This window comes from Pan paniscus, chromosome 10, assembly GCF_029289425.2.
Source record: "Pan paniscus chromosome 10, NHGRI_mPanPan1-v2.0_pri, whole genome shotgun sequence".
NCBI classification, from domain to species: Eukaryota; Metazoa; Chordata; class Mammalia; order Primates; family Hominidae; genus Pan; species Pan paniscus.
Window position 1 is genome coordinate 99000229 of NC_073259.2, and position 21123 is coordinate 99021351.

The window sequence follows — 21123 nt, forward strand, 5'->3', positions numbered from 1 at the left end:
CCTGATTTTAGTAATTTGTGACTTTTTTCCTAGGTCATGTCAGCTAAAAATATGTCAATTTGTTGATCTTTTAAAGAAACAAATGTTAGTTTTGTTTCTCCATTATTTTTCTATTATATATTTTACTTATTCTGCTTTAATTTTTATTATTTCTATCCTGCTTGCTTTGGGTTAGTTTCCTATACTTTTTCAATTATCTTAAGGTAGAAGGCTAGGTTATAGATTTGAGCTCTTCTTTTTTAATATACATATTTACTGCTGAAAATTTCCCTTTAAGTGCTGCTTTAGCTCCATCCCATACATTTCAATGTGTTTTATTTTTGTTTTTATTTATCTCTGATTTTTTTTAACTTTCTTGAGATTTCTATTTTGGCCCATTAGTGATTAAGAAAAATTTTGTTTCATATCCACATATCTGTGAATTTCTTAAATTTTATTTTTTGTTGATTTCTAATGCAATTTCATTGGAATCAGAAAACATACTTTGTATAATTTTAATTATTTTCAATTTACTAATACTTGTTTTGTGGCCTAGTATGTGGTCTACCTGGGAAATGTTCCTTGTGCACTTGAGAAAAATGTGTATTTTGAAATTGTTGGGTGGAATGTTCTGTCGATGACTGTTATGCCAAATTGGTTTTCAGTGTTGTCCAAGTTTTCTATTTACTTAGTGATCTTATAGATAGTTGTTCTATCCATTATTGAAGCGGGGCCAGGTGCGGTGGCTCATGCCAGTAATCCCAGCACTTTGGGAGGCCAATTCAGGAGGATCACTTGAGGCCAGGAGTTCAAGACCAGCCTGGGCAACATGGTGAGACCTGGTCTCTAAAAAATTTAAAAAGTAGCCAGGCATGATGGTTCACACCTAAAGTTCTAGCTACTTGGGAGACTAGGGTAGGAAAATTGCTTGAGCCCAGGTGTTTGAGGCTGTGGTAAGCTATGATCATACTACTGCATTCTAGCCTGGGTGACAGAGCAAGACCCTTTCTATAAAAAAAAATTAAATTAAAATTAAAAAATAAAAATAAGAAGATGGAATACTTCATTACTATTGAACTGCCTGTTTCTCCTTTCATTTCTGATAGTTTTTGCCTCATGTATTTTGGGCCTCTGTTGTTAGATGCATATATGTTTATAATCATGTATGTATTGACCCTGATGTATTAACCCTCTTATCATTATAAAGTGTCAATGAGGAATAACACATGTTTTGTGCCTATTAACTCTGCTGTTCCCTTTGATATGTGATAGATATGTGTTGTTAATAACTGTGACTTACATTTAAGTATTTATTATATATCAGTAGCTATATTAAATGCTTTATAAACATTGTTTCATTCATCCTCCCAGCCATCCTGTATAGAAGATCACCTTTTAATCCACACGATAAATCAGAAATGCAGGGAGTTTCAGATAGTTTTGGGTCTAGAATTGCAGCCCAAGGCATATGCTTTTGCCAGAGCCTTCAGTTTTAACTGCTATACTACATGTTGGCAAACATTTTCCAAATGAATAAAAAAGGGGATTTATTTATGTATTAAAAATATAGAAGTTGAAGACAATGTAAGCTAAAAACAGACATATATATATTGGATGTTGTGAGCTGACAGTGACGGAGAAAAAATTTTTAAGTTGCACTTATTGACTTTCAAAGCTTAGAATGGGAATGTAAAAGCTGTTACTTAAAAAATTCCCTCATATTATATATACAAACAAATTATGTTTAAATATAACATCAAAGACTTGTTTTATTGGTAGGATCAATACCATCCCAGATAATAGTAATAAAATTTAATTCATAATTGGAAAACACATTCTAAAATCTCTAAGTACTCCCTTGGAAATCTTTCCTTCAGTCATAAACAAGGAAAGACATCTTTATATGCATAGAAATTCACCCCCAGAAAAAAAGAGAGAGCCATCCAGAAATCAAACCAAATGGCTAGAAAATACATATACAATAGGCAAGTAAACAAATCAGACAAACCCACAAAAGAGACAGATATCCAAGACACAGACATATATACATATATATATAGTGTGTGTGTATATACATATATGTATAGAGATATATATTTATATATATGTAGACACCAAAAATATGAAAATATTTATATTAATAGGAAAAAAAGAAAAGGCACAAAGGTAAATATTCACAAAATCCACAAGGGGAAACACAGGAATTCATGTCCAGCTCTTAAATAGCAAAATCACTTTTTGTACATTTTCTGCCATAAAAGATAACGTTAAACTATAATGTTGTTTCTTTGTTTCCTTGTTTCTTTGAGCATGAAATGGGTGTTTTCTCTATATATTTATTCCATAGAACAGATCAATTTATTAGATAATGTTGATTATAGCTACAAACTAAAATTTACAACTGAAATAAGAAATAATTTATATTTAACAACCAAAAATATTCATTATGATTGAACAATTTTTTAATCACATAGGTGAAAATAAAATATTATTCATTCATTAAACTAATCAAACTGAATACTTCAAAGATAACATGTAGCTTAATGGGCTTTAAAATAATCAAAACTTTCAAATATGGTGTTTAAAAAAAAAAAAAAAAACCTGCACTTTTTTATCCAGAGAGATGGAGCTTGCCATCTCTCAGCACATAGGAATGCCTTAGGACTGAATTAAATTCAATACATAAAACCTAAAATCACAGGCTGAAATTGATGGGTTTTTTTTTCCCCTGACAGCTAAATGTCAAGTTAGATTTTTATTTCTCCCTTTTCTTTTCCACTTCTAATCTTTTCATTTTCTTCAACAGGTGAAACTTTCAGTGGTTTTTTTTCTAAAGAAGATTTGTGTACCAAAAGGATGCATTTTGCCTTGGAAAATAAGAAAAAGAGTAAAGTTATCGGAATTCAATTAGAATAGATAGAGCTATCAATGTATAAAGATAGCTTTGTACTCAGATAAAGAGAGAGAATAAATGAGAAAAGAGAAAAAGAAGAAAAGTTATCACAGTGTGTCAACATGCCATTACAGACAAATTCTTGTGTCCTGATGTCCTTTTTGGCTTTGCTTTCTCTGAAGCCCTTGGGCACACCTTACTGGTAGACTCCTACCTGGAGGTGAAGGGCTTGTAGATTTTCTGGGAGTGGCAGAGGGATGTGGTCCAAGTTGTTATCAGTGAGGTACAGATGATGGAGATCATACATGTCCTGTAAACATTCCAAATGTGGGAACTCAATAAAAACTCAATAAAAAATAAAAAACACAGCTGTATTCCCCATTCCCTCTACATGCAGATATTTGTAAAATAGCATGTTCCAGTTCAGGTCTTGTTTTGTAAAGTTGAGGCAGCTTAGTTTTCTGAGTTACTAGACAATTCAGATGAGTTTTGGAAAAATTGGCTACAAGCAAATATTTCTTCATAAAAATACAATGTGTTTCTCAGTCTCTAGGAAGAACCATGTTTTGTTCAGTCTGACTTTCTCAATTTAAGCAAGGCTGCTTCTTCCTATGAAAGGCATTCTGCAGTGGGATTTTGGGACTTTGATGAGGCATAGCAAGCATTTCCTTTATTTTATAGGCATGGAAACCAAGAGTTCCTCCCCAGCAAGGGCCTGGTAGCCCAACTACCAGAAAAGGGCAGCCTAGCAAGACAAAAAACATTTAGACAATAGCTGTTCTACTCTAGCCAAACACCCTAGAATAAACTGTGACTCATCACCACCTGTGCCAACACAGGCAGAGTGGGCAGACTAGACTATGACCCTTGCCTGGCTATAGTGAGATGCCCTAACTCCCATAGCTACCATTGATGGTATCACTGGAGGCCTAGCAGAGAGACAGGGCATTTGCCACCACCCAGTGGTTATGAGGCCACACTATCCCCTGTGCCATCCCTGAGAATACTGTGGTGTCTCTCTAAAGAGTATTTTACAATTACATGTTCAGTGTACACTGAGAGGGGCTGCTTGAATGCCGTAAGAGGAGGCAAGAAAGCCAGTTGGTTACTGTTCTCAGACCCTATGCTGTTTTTCAAAGCAAGTCCTCTAGCCCCAAACCTGCTTGCTTCACATAGAAAACAAAATCTCTAAGGCTAACTGAATCCATCCTCTTTATAAGGTCATTTAGTAGCCTTCTGTCTTCAAGACACTGCCCATTCCCTGCCAAGTAGCTATCCTTTTAGCCAGATAGTCTTTCTGAGTGTAGGGTCTGATCAATACAGATTCTCTGGCTTGCACCACTTCCAGGTGCTCCTGTAGATGGTGCTTCTGTAGATGGTGCTTCAGGTAGCCACCAACTTCTTATTCTGGCCCTGCTTTCTGTTTTTGGTACTTGATCACCCTCACAATGTACCAGAATATGGTGTTTCTCAGAAGCATGACAGATGCAGTTGGGAAGTTTATCTTGAAAGTTAAAAGTCTCACTAAATTAAATCCCCTTATAGAAGTTGAGCATAGTGACTCACACCTATAATCCCAGTACTTTGGGAGGCCGAAGCGGGAGGATCACTGTAGCCCAGGAGTTTGACACCAGCCTAGGAAATATGGCAAAACCATGTCTCTACAAAAATATACAAAATTTAGCCAGGCATGGTGACACGCATCTTGTAGTCCCAGCTACTTGGGAGGCTGAGGCAGGAGGATCATCTGAGCCCAGGGAGGTCGAAGCTGCAGTGGGCTGTGATCGCACCACTGCACTCAAGCCTGGGTGACAGAGTGAGACCCTATCTCAATAAATAAATAAATAAATAAATTTATTTTCCCTACACGAATAAAAAAGGTAGTCAATGACAGCAAATAAAATTGGAAGATAAAAGTCTGCATATCAAACTTAAAACTTACTTTAAATGCTTCTTGCTTTATCCCTTTCCTTCCAAGTCTATTGTTGCTAATATCAATAAATGTCAAAGTGGTTGGCAATTCTGGGAGCTGCCTTATTTTGTTGTCACGCAGGACAAGCTCTCGAAGTTGAGGCAGTTTTCGGAATGCATCTTCATCAATCTCAGATATTAAATTTGATGTCAGATCAATCCTTTTTAAATCACCTAGAAGAAAAAAATAAAGGAAGTAATTAAATATTCTTGTTTTGCTCACATAAAAATATAAATGTAATTTTCCTTTATTTTGCAAATATAAATTTAGCAATGCACAGTTAATGAGATGATTATCTTTCTTTTTATAAAAAATTATTTCCTCCAAATACTATTCATATTTATGTACTTAGGAGTATAACTTTAGCAAAGAAATTGGTACACCACGTTTAAAATAACTGGTCTTCTCTCCATAATCTTCATAAAGTTTGTCTGAATTTTGTCATTTAAAATTTTTCCCTCAATGATAAAGACTGTTGTGTTTTCTAACAGTCAAAGATACAGGCATTAGAAAGAAATCTTCAAATGATTAAAACACTTTATGAGAACACATACCAAAATTCTTCTAAGTTGGCAACAACTTTAAAGTCAGAATTTAGGCTTACATTCATCCATCATAAAGCAACTATGCTTTAGTGGAAGTTTATTTTTAAAAAGCCAACTCCTCATAAATATGACCATATATTTTACTCAAAATGTCATAATATGATAAAATATTCCAGCATGTACAATATAATTATTTATCATGCATATTTAGTTTAAATTGCTCATTTGAAAACATCACCTATGTGGTTTTGAAATGATCATTGCTTATTTGTTGTTTTTCTTATAATTGTTAAAGCAAACTCTCAAATTTTTAAATAACAAAAAACTATTGATTCATGAACCAGGCTTTGGCATTCAAGTTTCATTCTCAGTGCTAACATTTAACAATGTAAAAATTTAAGGGAAGTGTGTAAAGCGGTGAAGGCCGTTAAGGCTGTCATCCATACTTAGGCTTGCAAAGTCATTTTTGTTGATCTTTTTAATTCTGTTAAAGCGGGAATAGAAATAAGCGGTGTTCTTGGGCAGCGGAGGAATAGCATCAAGTTCATGGTCATCACAGTACACGGTGGTACTTATACAAGTACACAGAAGACAGGTTGGAAAGTCTAAAAGATAAAGGAAAATAAAATTAAATGTAAGTACCAAATCAATTTCTGAGAAATAATGTGGAATGTTTGATACACAAGATTAGAGTCTCCCACTAACCAAGTAGATTTTATATTTTCTCATAATGCTTTCTGTAAATAGAATATTCAAGTCAAGCATACCAATTAAAATTGTCTCAACAATTAGTATATTCAATGTAACATTTTAAAAATAATTTAAAATTAGTACTTTTCTATTTATTAGAAATTCTATATTCAAAATTTAAACATTATTATTGTGCTTTTCATAAAGTTAAAATATCACATGTAATATTTTCATTAAATCTTTGGTTTAATAATGAAACATTTCACTAAAACAACACTTGCTTCAAGAAAAATAAAAGATAATAATTATTAATATTCAGTTGCTCAATACATATTATTGAATCCTTTCTATGTAAATGGCACCATGGTAGCTGGTGAAACAGTGGTGAGCACAAAGAACACAGTTGTGTTTTATGATCTGCTTTGTGAAATGAATGTTAATCACACAAATAAAATTATGAATGTGATAAATGTCATGAAGTGTCATCTGAACATAACATAGGGGGATTTGACCTAGTCTGGAAGTCATGGAAGGCATCTCTGAAGTGAAAGCTGAGCTGAGATCAGCAGAAGAGGAATAATTGACTATGCAGGTAGGACAGGAATGGTATGCCAGGCAGAGGAAGCAGCATATGCCTTCACTTTGGAGGGACTGAAGGATAGTCCATATGGCTAAAACTCAGAGAGCATTGGAATGTATGGGACATAACATGCAGGGGCCTTGTAGGCTGTGCTACAGCTTTTATTCCTTCCCATAAGGATGGGCAGAGGTATCATACGATGCGGTTTGCATGGTAAGAGTTAAGTCTGCTGGAAGATGTAATGGAAGACTGAAGCAGGGCAACTGGAAAAAGTGGAAGTGAATCATAGTGTAGACAAAAGATGGTAACTTGGCTAGGGTAATGGTGATAGAGGAGGCAATGGAGCCAAAAATGTTTCTGAGGCTGGATTTTATCTTGACATACTGATTTTTCTTTTCTGTCTTACACACACACACACATGCACACACACACACACACCCCTACCTCTCCACCCCTTCTTCATTTTCTGTTTAGTGATCATGGAGAGGACAGTAAACTTCTAAAGGAGATGGAGAATTAATGATCAGAGGAAAGGAGGAGAATCAGGATAGGGCAATGTCATGGAGGCCATGTGGGGAGAGAGTTTTAAGGGAAAGGAAATAATCAACAACCTAAGCCTCCTGAGATGTCAGGTAAGTTAAGGACTGAAAAATGTTCTTGGATTAGTTATTGCAGTGGTTATCGGAGCATTTACAAGATTTGCAAAGTGAGGGAGCTGAAAGCCAGATTACAGTCCATTAAGGGAGAAGTTGGAAGTAAGGGAAAAGTTGCCACAAATGTTGAAAATGCTGAGAGGTTTGTGAAGAGCAAGGGATGAGACATAGTGATATCTATAATAAAATATGCTTGGGGTTTGTTTGATGAAGGGAGTGATTAACGTGGAAGGAATTTGGAGAAAAAGATCCAGAGAAGGTGAATTTGAATATAAAAAGGATCATGAGAGGACAGTAGGAAATAGAACTCAAAGAACATGGAAAGATTTTCATCCCACATATGGAAGGACAGAGTGTCTTTGTTGTGCTAGAAGGAGAGGGAGATAGAAGAGCACAGTGATATAGATGTAGGTAGATTATTTGTCTGGAAACAGGAAGACCAAGGAGTTGCTGACTGAGAAATTGCATTTTCTTTGTGAAGTAGGAAGTTAAGTTATCTGACAGCCTTGAGGGGTCTAGGGATGAGGTAAATAAGGATTGTAAGCTGTGGAATGAATGGAGAAAGTGAAATCTCTATGACATAAACTAGAAGAGAAAAGTGGTGGAAGAAATGTCCTGAAATTTCTCAGTGATCAATTTGTCTTAGTTTACCTGAGACTTTCATGTTTATAACATTGAAAGACACTTGTGTTGGGAACTCATCACACCCAGACAAACCAGGATATTTGATCAACCTAGTTGAAAGGTCTGTTTGTGGTTTGTAATCAAGAACTAATAATGTACCCATTAAGGTCTTATTACTATCATTAAATACAAAAGTCATTTCCATTTTAAGAATGGAAAGCCAGGAAAAAATGTTTAAGCAGGAGCTGTAAAATATTTAATATGTGCTAATTTCTCCAATCATTATAAATTAATATTTTCTACTCATAAAAATTTTAAGAGTTAAGGCATTTGATTCTTCTATATATTTATCACCTTGATAATTAAGCAATGATTGCTTAGGGTAATTTATATATATTCGCAGTAGTTATATTTTAATTCTAAGTTTTTCTACACCTAACTCAAGGCTATATTACACGGTTTTAGAATGTTATTTTTAGAAATTTGTTTTAGTAGTAAAAATATGGTATTTTTATTTTTAATATTCTAAATATTTCTAAACTAATTTTGATGAATGTGTGCCTCTTCTTTGGAAATTAAAAAGTGAGTTTGAGTTTTTAACTTTTTTATCCTCAGAGTACTTTAGAAACAAAAATTTTCTTTAAAAGTCTTAGTTTTTGTTATGTTTCTAAATTGACATTAGTGAAGCATTACTTGACTCAAACTTTTGAAAGGATTGGGCATTCTGCTTTTCTGTTGTTTCTGGCTAAGCTGAGAGATCCAACGTACAGGTACTGATACAAGATTGGTCAACTTTTGAAGGATCTGAAATCATTTAAATATAAGTAATGTTCTAGGGATATTTAATTTTCCTATTTTGGGTGCTTTATGCTGGATATTTACATTTCCTTCTCATTGTGTCTCTTCCTTTTTCTACTTGTAGAGTGTTCTGCTACACAGAAATTTAACTACACAGAAAGAATATAATATATTCATTAATGACACTGACAGGATTTATTGGTCTATGTTGCATTCCACATATCACCTCTGTGTTACTGGACACATTTTATAGTATGTCAGAGTTTTAGTTTTCTTATTTTTAAAAATGGGTAATCAGTGCCTAGTACATAGTGTTTTGACTCTTCAAAAAGTTAATGTAGATAAAACAATTCAAGTGTCTGGCATATAGAAGGCATGGGATGAAAGGGCAACTTTTCATATTACTTATTGAAGAATAGTTAAAAACTCAAAGAGGCAAAGAGTAAAATGGTGGTTATCAGAGCCTTGGGAAATGGGGAGTTGTTCAAGGGGTATAAAATTTCAGTTATACAGGATGAACAAGTTCTAGAGGTCTGCTATATCATACTATTCATAGTTAACAATACTGTATTGTACACTAAAAATTTTGAGAGAAAAAAATGCATGAACTCCTTTATCAATAGAATTTTCATAACTAACACTATGTTTACTATGGGCCAGTAACTACATGTATTCATTTAATCCTGACAACACCTCTATAAGGTAAGTTCTATTATTTATTATCCCATTTTTTTAGGTGAGAAAACTAAGGCAAAGTAATATTGAATGCCTTACTCAAGACTATAAAAACCCCACAAGTCACAGTGCTGGGATTTGAATACATATGTTTTGGTTCCTCTGTCTCTCCAAGAAACTCTCAGTTTTGATTCCTGTACTTTGCTCTTAGTCATGCCTTAGGTAATATTGCTCCTCCCTCTCTTTTTGTCTCCCAATGTGTTCTGGACAGACTTTTCTCATAAGACCTGTAATACAGTGATATTGTTTGGCTGTGTCCCCACTCAAATCTCATCTTGAATTGTAGCTCCCATAATTCCCACATGTTGTGGGAGAGACCTAGTGGGAGATAACTGAATCATGGGGGCGGCTTCCCTCATACTGTTCTCATGGTAGTGAATAAGTCTCATGAGATCTGATGGTTTTATAAGGCGTTTCCCCTTTCACTTGGCTCTCTTTCTCTCTTTCCTGCTGCCATGTAAGATACGCCTTTTGCCTTTCACCATGATTTTGAGGCCTCCTCAGCCATGTGGAACTGTGAATCCATTAAACCTCTTTTTTCTCTATAAATTACCCAATCTTGGGTATGTCTTTATCAGCAGTATGAAAATGGATTAATACATACAGTATTGCCTCTAAATTTGTTTCTATGTCTATCTTCCTGTGCTAGGCAGAAATATTCATGAGAACAGTAGTTATTTGAAACTAAGTTTTGTGTCTACAGAACTTGGAATACAGAGACACTCTATATTCACTCAACCTTTGCAGTGGGAACTCTCTATTTTTTTCTATACTCCCTAACTATGCCATTCTCTGTGTATATAAAAGTATTCCAGTGTGAGTCCTCTTGAGTACCCCCAAGGTTGACAGTGACACATTTGAACAAGAAATACAGACATATTATAGAATCACATGTAGCACTAAGAATTCCTTCTCATTAACTAAAAGGCTCTGGTTTCATCTGCAGGCCATGCAACATGGTGTCTGATGTTGTGCAATATTTTCCTCTCTCTGTTGCTTCTTAGGATTGAGTGAGAAGAAGCCTGTTTTTAAATAAATAAACAGCCAAGAATCTGAACAGGCTGGCTTCAAACCTGCTATGTAACAGCTTTGTGATGTCTGGCAAGTTACTATCCCCTTTGAATTATGGTTTTCTCCATGATAATGAGAAGAGTAATATTAACACTCTCACAGGGAGGTTTTAATAATCCAATGAGATAATGTGAAGTGCTGAGCATATAGGCCACAGATAGTATATGCTCAATTAGTGCAAAATATTATTACTATTACCATCATCTTCATCCTCATCATCTCTTATCCCCTTGAACTGCTGTGGCCTAATCTCAGAGGCAAAGATTTTATCCTGCTCATCAATTACTCTCTGTTCTACAAATACATTCCACCACCAGGTTTCGAGTAATGATACACAATATTTTCATCCCAAATCTTTGGTTATTTGATCATTTTTATGAGACCAAAGCTGAATTATTAAAACTGCTTTATATTTGAATATAAAATCTATGTATAAATATGCTTCAAACCTAGCCTATTCCAAAAATTTTTCTTGGGTCATGTCATGTGGTTTCCCTGTAGAGTTGAAGCTGTGCAGTTTTGAGGATGACAAAGTGGACTCAATTGTAATTCTGCTTTGAGGTACCTGACCTTCATTTGTGTGTGGCCCCAGAACCCCTGTGAATTCAGGCTCCTGGGGAGAAGAGCCATCAATCAGCCTGGGAGTAGATTCCTCCTCCTCTTCCTCTTCCTGGGCCTTCTCAGGCTGTGGGGGTGGAGTGAGGAGCTCTCTGTTCCCTGAAGGCATCACTGTGGCTATTTCAATCTGAAAAAAAAAAAAAAAGAGAATTTCTTCAGGCCAACTTCTCAGTCACTCTGTGTGGCAGTGACACAAATTTAAAATGTACCCATATTTGCCACAAGAGGACACTCATGTTCTAAAGTTCAATAGTTTGACCATCCTGCTTGCTTGGAGGAACACATGGTTCTAGTAACTGTTGTTTTTAATTAGTTTTGTTTCTCAAATCTTAGAAGTTGTTTCCAATGCCTTTTTTTTTTTTTTTGGTCTTCTTGTTCTTTAATATCATATATGTTTGTTCATTTCATAGGTTTAAAAAAAAGCTCATTTATTGTTTTCTAATAATAAGTAGCATTATAAGAATGCATCAATGTTGTGAAAGCTTCACATTAATTCAGAAGTGTACAGAGTAAATTCAAAACTCCCCTTTACCATCCAGCTCTCATTCTACTCCCCTTGAAGGTAATAACTGAGCAGAAATTGATACATATTATCTTGTCCTTTCAATCCTTGATTTCCTAGGTTCAAATATTCTGTTCCTTACCAATGACTTATACTGTCTCTAATGGCATTTTACTGAAAAGTATCCTTTATACTAAAATAAAATATATAGTGACATAAAAACTATGATTTGATTGTGATATGCCATTTCTCATGTGTTTTCAATATTATTAAAATAACAAATATTGTAATGATATCTAGGTATGTTAAAATGGACTTCTTTGAGAACTTTGACACTAGGAGGCAGTTATAAAATTACAAAATTATTCAAAGGTTTTTTTTATATTATATTTTAGATTATAACTGCTTTGCTCTTATCTAACTTGTACATTTTAAGTAATAGAGTCACTGCTTTTAAGAATACTGTTTGGATTTAGGAGAAATCTTCTCTTTCAGATTTCTTCCCTTGTCTGAATGTCTATTTCTTTGTGGTACTTAGTAAATGTCTACTTCTCTGACGGTCTCGTAAGCTTGGGCTGAAAATTTACTCCAGGCAATTGGGATGGCGGCATCCAGGACCCACTTTTTGTGGCCCAGTGTCCTTGTGGTATCCCCAGAAATCCCAGATTTTCCCTTAACCACACCAATATGGCCTTTTGCTTTTTTCCACCCTTCTTTATTTGCTTTCATTAAGAAAGTAAAGAAACACATTAATTATTTCTGGATTACTTAATACCAAATGATGTGCAAACTATTCCTTTCATCTATAACACAGGTATATTTTCAGACCGGATATTTTCTAGGTGTTTGAGTAACCAAAAAATTTTAGGAATACACTTATGATTTAATATCACTTATAATAGATTTAAAAGCATTGCAAATCACAAATGAAAATTATTCTTTTTAAGGAACACTAAACTTTCTTTTATCAGTTTATATTTCTGAATTGTGCATCCTTCTGTGCTTCCATAGAGTCTCCCTATTTCAGCCTTTTCTGTGCTGTATTACATTGGTTCCATTTGTTTTCTGCATATCCAAGCCTGCTGGATGGTAAAGTATGTCATGTCTTTTATCTGTGTACCTCTAGGCTGTAAGCATAATAGGCAATCAGCAAGTACTTATTGAAGTATAATTTTTTCCAACTTTGCTTGTCCAAAATATATCTGATTCACAGCTCTATGTTTAGAGATTTTCTGAGACAAATCAGTGAATGTGCTAATACTTACTTTAAATTATTTAAAGCATGAAATCAAAACAAAAACAGATTATACTGTCTTTGATACTTTAGGAGCAATACATGAAGATACAATAAAGCTTGACCAGAAAGCTCCAGCTGAGAAGTTTGGGCACATTTTCTTAAACAGAAAGACATACGGTTTCCATCTGTAGGTCAGAATAAGGCAGATTCAGAAGGAATGGATTTGTAGAGAGACCAAAATGAGGCTCCAGGAAGAGCGGAAATTGAGACAGATGTTTCATGGAATGGAGGCAGCCTAAAGGGAGAAACAAATTCCAGACATGTTGCCTTGAATCTTAGCTTTATAAGAAAAATGTTTGCACATACTTTTTACAGATAATTGTTTTTCCACTGATTTGATGTGAAGCTGTAAGATCTCACTTGTCATCCAATATAATGAGGCAAAACAGCTTTTCGTGTTTATCAAAAATTGTTTTGTTCATGCTTCCTTGCAAATAAAACATAAATGCAATACAACTTTGAAAACCAAGAAAAAGGAATGCCTTTTCACGTCAGCAAAATTGAAGAACCTCAAAATACTATGCCTGGAGAGACTTTTGTTTTGTAGACACATTTATTTTCACCATTAAATAGAAGAGATTTAGGCATCTTTTCCCCCTCTTCAACCATCTTCATACTGTGATATGAAGTTATGAGGCAATGCACACATGCACAAAAAATAGTCCAGGGAAACAAGACCACCTGGCCTTCTGTGTGGCAGACTTGTATGCTTATGTTGCAGAAAACTAAATTTGAACGTAAACACGAATGACCAGAAAAAAATCCCTGCCCTTTTTCTCAAGCTACAATTAGTAATACTTGAATGTAAACATAATTGAGCCTCTTCTACAAATATTCATAAATTCTTTCAGCTTTATGCTCTATTCTTTTTTATTTGACTGCTTGTTTTACTCTGACTTGCTTCTTCCTGAATTAACTTTTAAATCTGTTCATTATATTTCCCTAAAGTTTAAAAATATAATACAAATGATCATTACTACGTATGACTTTGATTTCAGTCAAAGTCACTGCACTTGTGTGTCTTCTTAACATAGTACCAGCAGGGTACATCTTTGAGTTGACTGGTTTGCAGTAAGTTATCTATTTTTATTCTCTTCTGTACCTGGTCTTAGAACTGTAGATAACTTATATCATGGTAGCCTTTGCTTAGGGAGTACATTCTGTGTCCATGAAACAGTATATCTATTCCAGAGATGACAAATGGATAGCTCACAGTGGCCTAGGCTGAGTGAGATATCAGCAGATGTCAGTATGAAGAGATAACTACCAAGAGAAGAAGTACTTAGGCCTGTGCCAGTCTCTGCACCCTGCACAGCCCTGACTCCATGTAAGCAACATATCACCTCAACCCAATCTCAGGGTAAAAGCGGTTGAAGTGACCCTGAAGTGTCTCAGACTAAGTTTCTGCTCCCTGGAGAAATAAAGACTCTCTGCAGAAAATCATCCAATTACATTTATTGTATCAGATTGAACTGGGACTTTTACTAGCAATATTTGTGTTATTATTAAAAATATGACAAAAGATTTAAAACTTTTATTTTCTAATAATCACCATTGTTGTCCACAGAAGATTATCTCTAAAAACACTCAGAACCATTTTAAGTGACAATAAGATTTGGTTTACGATAATTTTGATGAAATTCATTTGCCCCTTAGCAGAAAGTGCATTTAAATGATCTATATAATTATATTGCTGCCACTAAGCCTACTTTTTTGTCTTAATTTCTGGGTAAAAATATGAAAAACTGGTGTGTTCAGAAACAGCAATCACACATCTTCCTGATTGCTTCATTATCCGCTGAGTCCTTTTAGTACATATTTCTTGTTGAACATGTTAATTATACCTGTTTATGAGGATCATAAACCATTTTCTGCCATTCAACATTGTGTTTGAATTAATAAAACTCTTTTTTTAATATTTTAATTTTAGTTAATCTACAGCTAAGTTTCTAATAAGGAAATCAATGATAATGTAATATATGTTATGGGAAAAAATGCTGTTAAGAAATTCAAATAAACCAGATTTGATTCCTACCTTTATGAATGAATAAAAGGATCACCAGGTGAATGTGTGAATTTGTAAATGATGGAAGGTTTGCCAGTCTTTATAATTATCTAAAATGTCTATGTCAAACATTATGCTTAAGTTATGATCAAGTCTTCATTTTATTTGTCAATATTGTTTTCTAAACATCTATCAATATCATTACTTTCACTCCCTCTCTGCCATCATCACCATTATCTAAATTACTACCCTCTCTTAGCTGGAATACAGCAATAGACTACTGATATAAAGTTAGGATGTCCTCTAGTGTAGATGTAGTAAGAATGGAATCTTTTAAAAACAGCTTTATGGAGATATAATTCATATATTATACAGTTCATCTTTTAAAGTATACAGTCCAATGTTTTTTAGTATGTTGACAGTTACGCAACTATCACCCAATTTTATAGCATTTTCATCACCCAAGAAAAAAACTCTACAACCATTAACAGCCATTTCCAACTTCTCTCTTCTCATCCTCTCTCCTTCCCCTCTCCAACCTCCTGGCCCCAGGCAATCACTTACCAACTTTTTGTGGTTGTACTTTTGCCTAATATTTGTATTAGGCAAATAATTTCTGTATTTGCCTATTCTGGACTTTTCTTTTCTCTCCTCTTTAACTGTAATTATGTATCTTTCAACCTACATTTCCCCATTTCCCTCTTCTGCCTAACTACCTAAGCCTCTGGTAACCATCATTCCACTCTGTCCTATGCAGTTAACTATTTTAGATTCCACATACACTGAGATCATATGGTATTTATCTTTCTATGCCTGGCTTATTTCACCTAACATAATACTCTCCAAGTTCATCCATGCTATCTCAAATGACAGGAGTTCATTCTTTTTTGTGTCTGAATAGTATTCCATTGTGTGTATATACCACATTGTATTTATCCATCCATCCATTGATGGACACCTAGGTTGATTCTTTGTCTTGGCCTTTGTGAATAGTGCTGCAATAAACATGAGAGTACAGATATATCTTTAAAATACTGATACATTTCTTTTGAATATATACCCAGTAGTGGGCTTCCTGGATCTTATGGTAGTTCTATTTGTAATTTTTTAAGGAACCTTCACATTGTTTTTCATAGTGATTGTACTGATTTACATTCCCAACAAAGTATGCAAGGGTTCCCTTTTCTCCACAAACTCACCAACACTTACATTTTATCTTTTAGTAGCCATGTAGTCAATGTGAGGTATGCATTTGTCATCTCCGGAATAGAGATACTGTTTCATGGACACAAAATATACTCCCTAAGCAAAGGCTACCATGAGATAAGTCATCTACAGTTCTAACTACTAACAGTTCTAATATCACCAAGCGGTGAGTACCATTGGACCCCTTTAGCTTGCTATTCTGTCCTATTTTTCCTTAGAATTCGGAGGCTAAACACCAGGCACCTGTTGGCCAGTTAAAAGCAACTAGTGCGGCTGCCAGACTAAAGACATGGGTGTCAGGCTTTCTGGGAAAGGGCTCTTTAACTACTCTTCGGAGTTGAGAGCGTTGGTTTGCTTGAAACCAGCTTCTGCTTTTCTTGTACTTCCGGGCTGAGCTGAGGGTTGACAGAGAGGAAAGCCATTCAGCTCCGGGGTCCCAACAAAATGTTGGTTGACCCTGCAGCCATGTGAGGAACTCTCAAAGTCACGTCGCCCAAGTGAGACTCGCCCATCTATTCTATGTATCCTGACCCTTGACTCCTGGGTACTAATGCCTGTCAGACAAACTTCCTCCTACATCTCTTCTCTGAGGCTAGTCCTGCTTCTAAAAACCACTCCATCTCTGGTGCTTTTCTATTTTTTCCTATAAGAATGATTTCTAGCATAAATTTTGGGACTCTGTTCCTTTCTTTAGGCACTCAGGCTCACCAATCAGAAAAACATAATTTTTGCCCAAAGCCCCATTGGAGGGGGTTACTATCTGGAATTTTAGGATCCCTCCTCAGACAAGCAGGCCTAACAAAAGCTATTCCTAAAGCTAGGATATGGGGAGCCTCAGAAATGATATCCTTCCTATTCATATGATGAGAAGTGAGGACAAAAGGCATCACTCTTCCAACCCTGGAGATCCCATCCCTCCCTCAGGGTATGGCCCTCCACTTCATTTTTGGGGCATAACATCTTCATAGTACAGGGGTAAGGTCCCAATACTAACAGGAAAACGCTTAGGACTCTAACATATTTTTGAGAATGCATTGGTAAGGACCACTAAATCTGACCTTCCTTGGTCCTCTTTGTGGTATAAGAGGAAAACTGGTGTTTCTGCTGCTGCATTGGTGAGTGCAACTATTCCAATCAGCAGGGTCCAGGGACCATTGTGGGTTCTTGGGTTGGTGGTGGGGGGAACAAACAAACCAAAACCACAGGCGGTTTTTTCTTTCAAATGGGAAACATTCAGGCATCAACAGGCTCACTCTTAAAATGCATCCTAAGCCATTGAGACCAATTTGACCCACAAACTCTGAAAAAGATGTGGCTCATTTTTTTTCTGCACTATGGCCTGGCCCCAATATTCTCTCTGTGATGGGGAAAAATGGCCACCTGAGGGAAGTATAAATTATAATACTATCCTGCAGCTTGATCTTTTCTGTAAGAGGGAAGGCAAATGGAGTGAAATATCTTATGTTCAAGCTTTCTTTTCACTGAAGGAGAATCCACAACTATGCAAAGCTTGCAATTTACATCTCACAGGAGGACCTCTCAGCTTACCTCCATATCCTAACCTTCATACAGCTCCCCTTCATATTAATAAGCCTCCTCTAATCTCCTCCACCCAGAAGGAAACAAGCAAAGAAATCTCCAGGGGACCACAAAAACCCCCGGGCTATCGGTTATGTCCCCTTCAAGCTGTAGGGGGAGGGGAATTTGGCCCAACCCAGGTACATGTCCCCCTCTCCCTCTCTGATTTAAAGCAGATCAAAGTAGACCTGGGGAAGTGTTCAGATGATCCTGATAGGTATATAGATGTCCTACGGGGTCTAGGGCAAACCTTCAACCTCACTTGGAGAGAAGTCATGCTATTGTTAGATCAAACCCTGGCTTTTAATGAAAAGAATGTGGCTTTAGCTGCAGCCTGAGAGTTTGGAGATACCTGGAAAGGGACAAATTCCTTACTGGTCAGCAAGCTGTCCCCAGTATGGATCCCCACTGGGACCTCGACCCAGATCATGGGGACTGGAGTCATAAACATCTGCTGACCTGTGTTCTAGAAGGACTAAGGAGAATTAGGAAAAAGCCCGTGAATTATTCAATGATGTCCACCATAACTCAGGGAAAGGAAGAAAATCCTTCTGCCTTCCTCAAGTGACTATGGGAGGCCTTAAGAAAATATACTCCCCTGTCATCCAACTCCCTCAAAAGTCAATTGATCCTGAAAGATAAGTTTATTACCCAATCAGCCACAGATATGAGGAGAAAGCTCCAAAAGCGAGCCCTGGGCCCAGAACTAAATCTGGAGGCATTATTAAACCTGGCAACCTTGGTGTTCTGTAATAGGGACCAAGAGGAACAGGCTGAAAAGGAAAAGCGATATCAGAGAAAAGCCACAGCCTTAGTCATGGCTCTCAGACAAACAAACCTTGGTGGTTCAGAGGACAGAAAATGGAGCAGGCCAATCACCCGGTAGGGCTTGTTATCTGTGTGATTTGCAAGGACACTTTACAAAAGATTGTCCAACGAGAAACAAGCTGCCCCCTTGCCCATGTCCATTATGCCAAGGCAATCACTGGAAGGTGCACTGCCCTAGAGGACAAAGGTTCTCTGGGCCAGAAGTCCCTAACTAGATGATCCAATGACAGGACTGAGGGTGTCTGGGGCAAGCACCAGCTCATGTCATCACCCTCACTGAGCCCTGGGTAAGTTTAACCATTGAAGGCCAGGAAATTAACTTCCTCCTGGACACTGGTGTGGCTTTCTCAGTGTTAATCTCCTGTCCCACACAGCTGTCCTCAATGTCCGTTACCATCTGAGGAATCCTGGGACAGCCTGTAACCAGGTATTTCTCCCACCTCCTCATTTGTAATTGGCAGAATTTGCTCTTTTCACTTGCCTTTCTTGTTATGCCTGAAAGTCTCACACCCTTATTAGGGAGGGACATATTAGCCAAAATTGGAGCTATTATCTATATGAATATGGGGAACAAGTTACCCATTTGTTTTCCCCTGCTTGAGGAAGGAATCAACCCTGAAGTCTGGGTATTGGAAGGACAATTCGGAGGGGCAAAAAATGCCTGCCCAGTCCAAATCAGGCTAAAAGACCCCACCACTCTTCTTATCAAAGGCAATATCCCTTAAGGCCTGAAGCTCACAAAGGATTACAGGATATTGTTAGACATTTAAAAGCTCAAGGCTTAGTAAGAAAATGCAGCAGTCCCTGCAACACCCCAATTCTAGGAGTATAAAAACCAAATGGTCAGTAGAGACTAGTGCAAAATCTTAGACTCATCAATGAGACAGTAATTCCTCTATATCCAATTGTATCCAACCCCTATACTCTGCGCTCTCAAATACCAGAGGAAGCAGAATGGTAGGAAGCAGGATAGTTGTCCAGAAACATTGCAAACTTTCATTTGTCCTCTATGAACCCTATTTAATAACCATATAAACAAGCTGGGGCCAGCCTGTTGGAAGATGAGAGAGCACACGGTGGAGGGGAGGGGAAAGCCACTTCAGCTGAGGCCAAGCTAGTCCAGCCAGCACTGTACCAACCTAGCATATACCTGAGTCAACCCAGTGCAAACCAGCAGCACATCGGAACCCATATATCTGAACTACAGGACTATGAGCTGAATAAATGGTTGTTTTAAGTAACCAAAATTTGGGATTGCTTGTTACACAGCAAAAGCTAACTGATACAGTTTTTTATATTGTATCTGTGAGTATTTGATTAATCTCTCTCTCCCCATGAGGATAAATACTACATATTTCTTTTTTTTCCCCATTATACTCCCAGCTGCTACTCCAGTATGCCTAGCAATTATTAGGCCTCCTGAAAAATACAGTTGAATCAGTATGGGTAAATCATGGCAATTTTTGATACATTAAATGATTGTTTTGTGTATAAGAGTAAGAAAATATTATAAAATGGTTAAAGTTGCATGAGAGTGACAGAGCAGGAGTATCACCATCTTGGACAAGCACTGTCATTTTAAAATTTACCTTGATCAAAAATGCCTAAATTCAAAGGGTATCAACCTAAAGGCTAAGGTCAGCATAACCATAAACCACAAATAACATCTCTGACCAGAAACATTCCAAACCTCTCCCCAACCACAGACATGCTAGCCCTGAGATAACCTCCCCTCTGCCCAGAGACATTCCAACCACACCATCAAATTTCCCCCCCACAGAAACATTCCAAGCTTGTGATGGGCCCTGTCACCCTAAAACCAATATATACTCTTAGTCTGTAAGGGAGAATACTCCTGACCAAAATTGGCCAGAAGCCCCTCTCAGGTTTATTTCTCTAAAATAAACCTGTCTTTTATTGTTAGACCACATTTCATGTGTCTTTCTTATTTATCTCATAGGGAAAGCAGGTATGAAAATACATTAGCTATGGCTCAGACATCTCCATGTCTGCCTATGGACCTTCATTATACATGCTAACATATTATGAAAGGAAACTAAAGAAGATGTGCTTCAACTTTTTTAGATGAAACTAGCTTTGAATCTATTGCTGAGCCAAGAATTTTAGCTAGATATGCTCTATATTTGAGAGAAAGATGGAAAAATTATACACCTAGTGGTAGAACCACTCCATTGCACAACTCTGAGAAGCACTATCTATGTGGTATTCTATGTGAATGGTTCTTCCTAGATGTGTACAATGTAATAGCCTTACCTGAGTACATATTAACTCTAAGTGAACAGTCAACCAGTCTTCACACCTAGGTTTCTCTTTTCTTTCTCTATAGCCTCTTTATCTCGGTCACACTCCTTACAATTTTGACTTAAAACCCCAATTTAGTCAGGGAAGGATAATTTTTTATTAATCTTTCCTTTGCCTGTATGTGCAAATGGGAAATAAGGATAGTCCAGGAAATCCTTGAAGAAAGAGAAAGTAAAAACATGTATACACTGAGATCCTTATTGATTCATTGATATTTATGAGGATAC

General features: G+C 36.6%; 1 protein-coding gene across 1 annotated transcript in view; it reads right to left on the reverse strand.

The window, feature by feature from the left end:
* The window catches only part of EPYC (epiphycan), a 41322-nt gene that overhangs the window by 3303 nt on the left and 16896 nt on the right, over positions 1 to 21123 (reverse strand). Inside the window, exons 3-6 of the mRNA XM_003823404.4 lie at positions 11111 to 11285; positions 5836 to 5994; positions 4815 to 5017; positions 3087 to 3182 (exon numbers count right to left, since the gene is read on the reverse strand). Of these exons, the coding sequence (XP_003823452.1) occupies positions 3087 to 3182; positions 4815 to 5017; positions 5836 to 5994; positions 11111 to 11285 (633 nt within the window). The remainder of the gene's footprint in view (positions 1 to 3086; positions 3183 to 4814; positions 5018 to 5835; positions 5995 to 11110; positions 11286 to 21123) is intronic.